Source organism: Dicentrarchus labrax, unplaced genomic scaffold (assembly GCF_905237075.1).
Source record: "Dicentrarchus labrax unplaced genomic scaffold, dlabrax2021, whole genome shotgun sequence".
Lineage (NCBI taxonomy): Eukaryota > Metazoa > Chordata > Actinopteri > Moronidae > Dicentrarchus > Dicentrarchus labrax.
In genome coordinates, this window is record NW_026136998.1 from 612,303 (window position 1) to 622,637 (window position 10,335).

A 10,335-nucleotide genomic window follows, 5' to 3' on the forward strand; every position below is an offset into this window, starting at 1 on the left:
TTCAGTTGGAACAACAAACGTTTTTATTGTTTATGATAAATTACCGACGTTTATTGATTTATTGACTGTTGAAGGAACTTTACACTGAGAGCCAAATAAAACAAACAAACAGACAAACAAACAAATAAGTGTATGCGTTTAACAAACGACAGAGAGAGAGAGAGAGAGACCGACAGCAGTTAAAATAAAGTCAGTTTGAACCAAATGAACTTCCTGTTTCCTGTCAGCTGACACACCTGTGCTCCCTGCGGCTCCTGGCGGAGGAGAAGCGGCGCCCGCAGGCGGAGCAACTGAACGCTTTGTGTCCCGTGTGAACCAGCTGGTGAGTCTTCAGGTTGTTCTTCTGGCTGAAGCTCTTCCCGCAGACGGCGCACTCAAACGGCTTCTCGCCGCTGTGGACGCGTTTGTGTCTGACGAGGTTTTGCGACACGCTGAAGCTCTTCCCGCAGACCTCGCACACGTATGGCTTCTCGCCGCTGTGCGTGCGCTCGTGCAGCTTCACGCTCGCCTGCGTGGAGAACCTCTTCTGACACTGAGCGCAGCCGAACGGCTTCCCCTCGGAGTGGCTGCGCCGGTGCGTCTTCAGGTAGCTTGGCGAGCTGTAGCCACGCCCGCACACATCGCAGGAGAACGCCTTGGTTCCGGTGTGCAGCTGCATGTGAGTCTTCAGGATCTGGGCGCCGGCGAAGCTCTTCCCACACTCTTCGCAGGTGTGAGCTTTCTGCCCGCTGTGGGTCAGCAGGTGGCGTTTGAGCGATGCAGACGAGGAGAAGTTTTTCCCGCACTCGCTGCAGCTGTACGGTTTGACCCCACTGTGGCTCCGCTCGTGCGCCAGCAGAGCGCCACGCTGTCTGAAGCCCTTCCCGCAGGCGTTGCAGATGAACGCCCACTCGCCACTGTGCACAGCGCTGTGCGCCTTCAGGTGCGCGGCCTGCGTGAACCCGCGGCTGCACACGTCGCAGCTGAACGGGCGATGGCCCAAGTGGACGAGGCGGTGGCGGCGCAGGTTGGCTGACACGCTGAAGCTCTTCCCGCAGGTGTCACAGCTGAAGGCTTTCTCTCCGGAGTGGACGCGGCGGTGCACCGACAGGCCGCTCCTGCTGGAGAAACGCTTCCCGCACTGCTCGCAGGCGTGCGGCCGCTCGCCAGTGTGCGTCCTCAGGTGAGCTCTGAGGCCGCTCTGCTGGCTGAAGGACTTCCTGCAGACGCTGCAGGTGAACGGCCTCAGTCCCCTGTGGACGGTCAGCTGGTGGACGCGGACACTGCGGCGCGTGGTGAACCCTTTCTCACAGGTGGGACATTGGAAGGGTTTGTCCTGCAGGTGGACTCTCTGGTGGGCGGACAGGTAGCTGCGTTTGGAGAACTCCCTCCCGCACTCGCCGCACCTGAACCTCTCTTCCCTTTTCTGGCAGGTGCGTCTGTGATCTCGGAGGCAGCAGCTTGCCGCTAGCGTCTCGCCGCAGGCCGAACATGTCGGCTGCCGGTTGGACGCCTGGTGCGTCCTGAGGTGGCAGCGGGTGCCGAACACCTTCCCGCAGTGACAGCACGTGTGAGGCCGGCGCCGGCTGTGCACGGTGAGCTGGTGGACTCGGGCGCTGCTGCGGGAGGAGAAAGCTTTGCCGCAGACGCTGCAGGCGAACGGCCGCTCGCCGCTGTGGACGCGCCAGCTGTACACCGGAGGCTCCGATTGGCCAGTTTCATCCCCAGGAGCATCTGATTGGTGGTTTGCCTCCTGAGCACCTCCCTCTCCTGCAGGGGGGGCGGAGTCCCGCTGAGGCTCCACAGCCACGTCTGCAGAGAGAGAGAGAGAGAGAGAGAGGAGGAATGTGGACGACAGGAAGCTCCGATAAGGAGACGGTTCATTGAGTCCTTACTGTCCTCATGCTGCCTCCTCAGCTCCTGCAGGAGATCCTCACAGAGCCTCCTCATCAGCACACGCAGCTCCTCCTGCAGAGCAACAGAGAGTCAGTGATTGGACAGCAGCAACAAATACATCTTCATTTGTTTGGAAGTGAGAAAGATGAGACGTTCGTGGACCGACAGCCGTCATTTTGTGGCAATATCGTAGATCAGAAACATTTTCACAATAAAATAAAGTTTCAGAAATCTGAAAGCTCTGAATGAACTTTACACACACTGAACAGCTGCTATATTATATATATATATTCTGAATACATATTAAATATATATATTATATTATAACATATAATATATATATATTTAATATAATATATATATATATTATGTTATATTAAATATAATGTAATATGTATATATACAGTGTTTCCTCTAGGATTTTTAGCAGTGGGGGCAGGGCAGGCCCCCCAGTCCCGTTGGCAAACGTTGTACGTATGAAACAGAAGTGACACGTCGCTGCGACACAAACAAATATATTTACTGTTGTAATGTTTCCAGATGTTTGATATCAGGACGTTGAGAACTGACAAGTTGAACGTTGTCCAATGAAAACGGACCCACCGCGGTGACGTTTTGGTGGAGCTGTTAGTTTAATAGTCTAGTTGGAAGAAACGTTTTGACAATAAGCTCCATCAACACAACAGTATGTGGAGTTAAAGTGGACCGCCCCAATAACCTCTGAATAGTTCTACTTGTTGTTAAACTGCACTGTGAGCGGCAGCCAGCGGGGGGGCATTATGTCTGCAGGATCATTTACAAGGCAACCGGGACTACATTGTGCGTCTGCCCCATTTCTGATACCGCGGAGGCAGAAACTTAACAGCAGCGGGCCGGCTCCAAATCACCACAGAGGAAACTCTGAATTATATTATACATATTAAATATATATAATATATATATTTAATATGTATAATATATATTTAATATGTATAATATAATATATATTTAATATGTATAATATATATTTAATATAATATATATTATATTAAATATATATATTATATTAAATATAATATATATATTTAATATAATATATATATTATATTTAATATAAAATATATATTTAATATATATTATTATATTATATATATTAAATATATATAATATAATATATATTATATTAAATATATATATTATATTAAATATAATATATATATTTAATATAATATATATATTATATTTAATATAAAATATATATTTAATATATATTATTATATTATATATATTAAATATATATAATATAATATATATTAAATATATATAATATTATATTATATATATTTAATATATATATTATATTAAATATAATATATATATTAAATATAATATATATTAAATATATATTTTATATTAAATATAATATATATTAAATATATATTTTATATTAAATATAATATATATATTATATTAAATATATATATTATATATAATATAATAATATATATTAAATATATATAATATTATATTATATATATTTAATATATATATTAAATATATATAATATATATTTAATATATATATTATATATATTAAATATATAATATATATATTTAATATATATATTATATATATTCGGCAAATCGACCTTTGTGTCTGTAATATGTTGTTGAATCAGTATTGATTGATTGATTTTGGGATCAGGATTGTATCACTGACATTTGTGTTGCCATGGTAACGGTTATACCCATTTTAAAGAATTGATTTCATTTAAAGTCCCCCCCCCCGATCAATAACAGATTTCTTTTAAGTTGAAAATATGAAGAAAATAAAACTATATTACAGTTTCATCGTTAGACAGACTGAGCGCTCAGCGTGGTTAATCAATAAAGATTATCGATCAGTAATCAGTGTCTGACCTCGGTCTGAACATCCGGTTTCACTTTGAGTTTCTCACAGATCTCAGTCAGCGCCGCCAGCGCGAGCTGCTCCACACAGGAAGTCATTATAATCGATAAAGTTGATCAAAAACTTAAAGTTCAATAAAAGTGTGAAGATCGGATCCGCTCGTCGCTCCGCCGCCATCTTGCTGAGCGGTTTGCGACACATTGTGCTCACTGACGGCACTTTACGACAGGAGGAGTGGAGGGACGTCGCCCCCTGCTGGCCGGAGGTCACAAACACAACAACAAACAAATCCTACAAAATAAGAGACAGTCTGAATATGTCGGATTTCTCCGACAAGTTGTTCTTTTATTTCTATTATTTATTTGATGTTTTATCTGTATTTTTGTCTACATGTAGTTTTTTAATAAATTGGATGTTGATTCATTCATATAGACAGGAACTATAAGAGAATACCAAACATAAAGAAACCTGCAATTAACCCCAAACCCAACCAGAGGTCGACCATTTCAAATTATTATTTTATTTTTATTTTTTATGCTTTATTGAAAAAGTACAAAAATAAACAATTCGGGCACTTTTCATAGTACATACACTTCGCAAGTGTACTACAATAAATTCGGGGCAATTGAATAAAAATTAAAATAAACATCTCAAAATAAATAGTCAAACATAAAATATATATAAAATAGAATAAACATTGATTTCAGGGGGATTCAAATTTTAACTATCCTTTCAGTGGGAAAGTTCTTTAAGTTATCATATAATTTTTGTGCCTTAATTTCTGTTAGAGGTTTTAAAGATTTCATGTACAATTTAAATTCATTCATGAAGACAATACATTTGGGTGATGACTTCATAACTCTATTCTTGTGGATGAAAAATTTGGCTAGACAAAGAATTACATTGCAACAGAGATCATACCGAAAGTGACATCATCTCTAGAGATAGCAGCTGGAAATAAAACTAGTTTCTGTTTGATCCAATTGTGAATGTTAACCCAGAATGTTTGTATTATATCACATGAGAAGAAGATATGGTCCGTGGTTTCAATGTCATTTTCACAGAATGTGCATAAACTGTCAGCGATATTAAAGCGTAGTCTAAGTAATTCTTTAGAAGGATAAATGTTGTTCATCATTTTAAAGTGTGTTTCTTTGGTTTTGGGGGGTATAGGAAATTTTAGGTACATTGTTCTTAGTTTATCAATTGATTTATTATCAGATTTATGTAGGATATTATTTTTGTTTTGTCTACCAGGGAACAATGTTTCAGTGAGGCAGTTTCTTATAAAATGATTGTTACATTTTTTTGTCCATGATTAAAATCCCCTGTATTGACAATGGGCCCAGTTGTGGTATTATAGGTTGGTGGGCCAATATATTTTTTGTTAGAAATATAAATCCATGAGGAAGTGCTTTTTGTAATTTAATAAAGTCTGATTTGGAAGGGTTGAATTTATGTTTAGTGCAAAATTGTTGATAATCTAAGAGATTGCCATTGGCATCCATTAAGTCAACCACAGACCATATATTCAATACAATCCTGATAATATAATGATTTATTTTGGTATAAAACATATCTATTATTCCAAAGCATAGTAGTGTGAGGTGAAAAGTTATGCACATATAGCATTTTCCAATATAATAGAATTTGTTTATGAAACTCGGCCTGTAGGTAATTTGTCAATGCTGAAGTCTGCCATAAGAAGACATTTTAAACCTCCAATCTTATTGAATAGGGAATTTGGGACACAGTACCAAAATGAGTTGCTATGTTTGAGCCAAGATTTCAGCCAATTAATTTTTAAGGTTCCATTGAGGCAATCAAAATCAATAACTTTTAAACCACCATCTTTAATTTCTTTAACCATATTGCTTTTTTTCATATAGTGTGGCTTGTTTCTCCAAATAAAATTCAGATTAATTTGGTTAATAGATTTGATTAGTTTATTTGAAATGGCATTAGAGCAGGCTGGGTAAATGCACCTTGATAAACATTCCATCTTGGTTAGGTAAATTCAGCCGAGTATTGAGAGCTCTCTTTGGAGCCATAAATTTAATTTGGCTTTACTCTCTTTTATTTTTTTTTTCTACATTCAAGTATTGACTTTGTTTTTGGTCTTTTGTAAAGTGTACTCCAAGGTATTTAAATTCCGACTTGATAGGGATGTTACAGATGTCTTTTAGAGTTGTATCATGAATTGTAAATAGTTCACATTTGTTTAAGTTCAGAGTTAACCCTGAAGCTGTGGAGAATTCTTTTACTTTTTCGATTGTTATTGGAATTTGGTGTCTGTCTTGTACAAAAAGTGTTGTGTCATCCGCAAGTTGGCTGATGACAATATCGGTACCTAAGACATTTACATTTTCTATTTCATTAAAATGTTTAATGTAAATTGCTAACATTTCTGTGACTAATATGAATAAATATGGTGAGATGGGACAACCTTGTGGAATTCCCACATTAACATTAAAACTGGGGGTGGTGCCACAAGGTAGCATGACACAGCTGTTGATATTCTGATATAATCCACCAACTAAATTCCTAAATTTGAATCCAAAACCTAAATGTTCAAGAACTTGGAAGATAAATGGGCGCTCTACGGAATCGAACGCTTTATAGAAATCTAAAAAGAAAAGAAAACCATCATGTTCAATTTGATTTCTATATTCAATAATGTCCATTACCAGCCTTATATTGTTGTGGATTGATCTTCCCTTTAAGAAACCAGACTGTGTTTCTGCAATAAGATTTGAAATTCCTGTCTGAAGACGAGTGGTGAAAATGTAGGTGAGTAATTTATAATCAGAGTTTCTAAGAGTAATAGGCCTTCTGTTTTCTATGAATCTGGGGTCTTTGCCGGGCTTAGGAATTGAGATGATGAGCCCATGTCTCATTGTGGGTGGAAGTATACAAGTTCAAATATTTCCAGGAATACTGGATGTAGCAGTTTTTTAATATCTTCCCAGAAATGTCGACAAAAGTCTCCTGTGAGTCCGTCCGTGCCCGGTGCCTTGTTCAGAGATAGGCGGCCAATTACTCTGTCCATTTCAGTAATTGTTATTTGACTATCACGTTTGTTTAAAGTTATCTTCAACTTTGGGAATATATTTTTCTATATCCTTTAAGAATGTATGGCAGTCTTCTAACCATTTCGAATTTAATGAGCAACTGATGCAGTTTGTTTTCCAGATAAACAGGAAACAGGAAGTTGTCATAACTTCAGTGTTCTGTTTCCCATCTGCACCAAACTTCACACGTCTGTTAAGAGTCCCGCCCCGAACGCATCTAAGAGCCCTAATTAAGTCACAGTCATAGCGCCCCCCACTGGAAACAGGGAGTCACATGTTTTATATCTTCGATTGTTTATTTTGATTTGATTTGATTTTTTTATAGCCTTTAATGGATATTGCTGTAGAGTGACAAGAAAGAGAGGAAAGAGAGAGAGAGAGGATGACATGCAGCAAAGGGTCAGAGGTTGGAGTTGAACCCGGGCCGCTGCAGCAGGGACTCAGCCCCGGGACAAGGGGGCGCCAGATCCACCAGGTGAGCGATCAGGACGCCCTAATTGTTGTTGTTGTTTTTTTTAATGTGGGAGGAAACCGAAGCTTCTCGGAGAAAACCCACGGCAACACAGTGAGCGCTCCTCACAGCAAAGGGGGTCAAAGGCTGTAACTGAACCTTCACCTTACAGCTGCAAGGCCACAGTGTTACACACCGAGGCACCTGTGTGGCCTTACGAAACCTGACAACCTGTCTCACATCCATCAGCGATCCACCAGACAAACTTTTTTTTTTAAATTTTGGTTTAAAATGTGGGGAAACCGAAGCCTCTCGGAGTAAACCCGTTGTCATCCCAGGTAGTATGCGTCTGTGTTTGTTCTATCCACCTGCCTCGAACACCAAAGATTACTCTTTGCGTCCGAAGCAGGCAGTGAACGGCTTGGCCACGGTGTTGAAGAGACGTGAGAAGAATCTGTTCACGCTGGTCTTCTTCTGTGGTGTCACCAGATGCTGTGTCAGTGTCTCGGTTATGTTTCTGTAAATAGATGAATCCCGGGACAGCAGGCACATCTGAAGGATCTCTGCGTCACCTGTCTTCTTGCACAAGTCTTTGTGCACCGCCTTGGCGACCATTCTGAAGTGACGGCCGCTTGGCTTTGCAGAAACATTGGAGCCTGCGATCTGTTCCCAGAGCAGCTCCTCCAGAGACCTGCTGATGGTTCCAATGTCGTCAAAAGTCAGAAGGATTTCCGGAGTTTTCTGACTTTTCATAATTTTGTTAACCAGTGCAATGACCATAAACCTGCAGCTGGTTTTGTTCCACCGATGTGCTGGTTGTGCCGTGGTGCAAACCACAGCCTCACCAATGATTGGTGACTTGACGGACTGAACGGGGGCAGAAGGTGGTTCTGCTCCAACCACCAAGATGTCAACAATCGTATCGCTGATCGTTGGGTACATGGACTGAACGGTGGCGGAAGGTGGTTCTGCTCCAACCACCAAGGTGTCACCAATCGTATCGCTGATCGGTGGGTACATGGACTGAACGGTGGCGGAAGGTGGTTCTGCTCCAACCACCAAGGTGTCACCAATCGTATCGCTGATCGGTGGGTACATGGACTGAACGGTGGCGGAAGGTGGTTCTGCTCCAACCACCAAGGTGTCACCAATCGTATCGCTGATCGGTGGGTACATGGACTGAACGGTGGAGGAAGGTGGTTTTGCTCCTACCACCAAGGTGTCACCAACCGTATCGCTGATCGGTGGGTACATGGACTGAACGGTGGCGGAAGGTGGTTCTGCTCCAACCCCCAAGGTGTCACCAACCGTATCGCTGATCGGTGGGTACATGGACTGAACGGTGGCGGAAGGTGGTTTTGCTCTAACCCCCAAGGTGTCACCAACCGTATCGCTGATCGGTGGGTACATGGACTGAACGGTGGCGGAAGGTGGTTTTGCTCTAACCCCCAAGGTGTCACCAACAGTATCGCTGATCGGTGGGTACATGGACTGAACGGTGGCGGAAGGTGGTTTTGCTCTTACCCCCAAGGTGTCACCAACAGTATCGCTGATCGGTGGGTACATGGACTGAACGGTGGCGGAAGGTGGTTTTGCTCTAACCCCCAAGGTGTCACCAACAGTATCGCTGATCGGTGGGTACATGGACTGAACGGTGGCGGAAGGTGGTTTTGCTCTTACCCCCAAGGTGTCACCAACAGTATCGCTGATCGGTGGGTACATGGACTGAACGGTGGCGGAAGGTGGTTTTGCTCTTACCCCCAAGGTGTCACCAACCGTATCGCTGATCGGTGGGTACATGGACTGAACGGTGGCGGAAGGTGGTTTTGCTCTAACCCCCAAGGTGTCACCAACAGTATCGCTGATCGGTGGGTACATGGACTGAACGGTGGCGGAAGGTGGTTTTGCTCTTACCCCCAAGGTGTCACCAACAGTATCGCTGATTGGTGGGTACATGGACTGAACGGTGGCGGAAGGTGGTTTTGCTCTTACCCCCAAGGTGTCACCAACCGTATCGCTGATCGGTGGGTACATGGACTGAACGGTGGCGGAAGGTGGTTTTGCTCTAACCCCCAAGGTGTCACCAACAGTATCGCTGATCGGTGGGTACATGGACTGAACGGTGGCGGAAGGTGGTTTTGCTCTTACCCCCAAGGTGTCACCAACCGTATCGCTGATCAGTGGGTACATGGACTGAACGGTGGCGGAAGGTGGTTTTGCTCTAACCCCCAAGGTGTCACCAACAGTATCGCTGATCGGTGGGTACATGGACTGAACGGTGGCGGAAGGTGGTTTTGCTCTTACCCCCAAGGTGTCACCAACAGTATCGCTGATCGGTGGGTACATGGACTGAACGGTGGCGGAAGGTGGTTTTGCTCTTACCCCCAAGGTGTCACCAACCGTATCGCTGATCGGAGGGTACATGGACTGAACGGTGGCGGAAGGTGGTTTTGCTCTAACCCCCAAGGTGTCACCAACCGTATCGCTGATCGGTGGGTACATGGACTGAACGGTGGCGGAAGGTGGTTTTGCTCTAACCCCCAAGGTGTCACCAACAGTATCGCTGATCGGTGGGTACATGGACTGAACGGTGGCGGAAGGTGGTTTTGCTCTTACCCCCAAGGTGTCACCAACCGTATCGCTGATCGGAGGGTACATGGACTGAACGGTGGCGGAAGGTGGTTTTGCTCTAACCCCCAAGGTGTCACCAATCGTATCGCTGATCGGTGGGTACATGGACTGAACGGTGGCGGAAGGTGGTTTTGCTCTTACCACCAAGGTGTCACCAATCACCAAAGCGAGGCTTGTCTGAGACTTGTCAGTTTCTGTCTCTTCCATGAAATTAAGTACAGGGGTCCGCAACAACTCCCTGGTTCCAATCAGTGTGCTGTACTTACCTGTGCACTTTTTAAGAATTCTAGCCACATGTCGGACCATCGTCTTCAGTCTGTGGGTGAATGCACTTGAGATGAGAGGTTTGATGCCCCCCTCGCTGCCTCCACCTCTTTCAGAACTTTTGGAGAGCTCAATCACTCTCCCTGTGACCTCTGT

At 43.3% G+C, this 10,335-nt stretch overlaps 1 protein-coding gene across 1 annotated transcript; it reads right to left on the bottom strand.

The window, feature by feature from the left end:
- LOC127361223 (gastrula zinc finger protein XlCGF57.1) lies at window positions 1-3,971 on the bottom strand. The gene is made up of 3 exons (XM_051395702.1): window positions 3,774-3,971; window positions 1,875-1,947; window positions 1-1,791 (listed from the first exon to the last, which is right to left on the bottom strand). Exons 1-3 carry the CDS (start codon window positions 3,858-3,860, stop codon window positions 224-226), a joined length of 1,728 nt encoding a protein of 575 aa, XP_051251662.1. The 5' UTR covers window positions 3,861-3,971; the 3' UTR covers window positions 1-223.
- Between the last annotated feature and the right edge of the window lie 6,364 nt (window positions 3,972-10,335).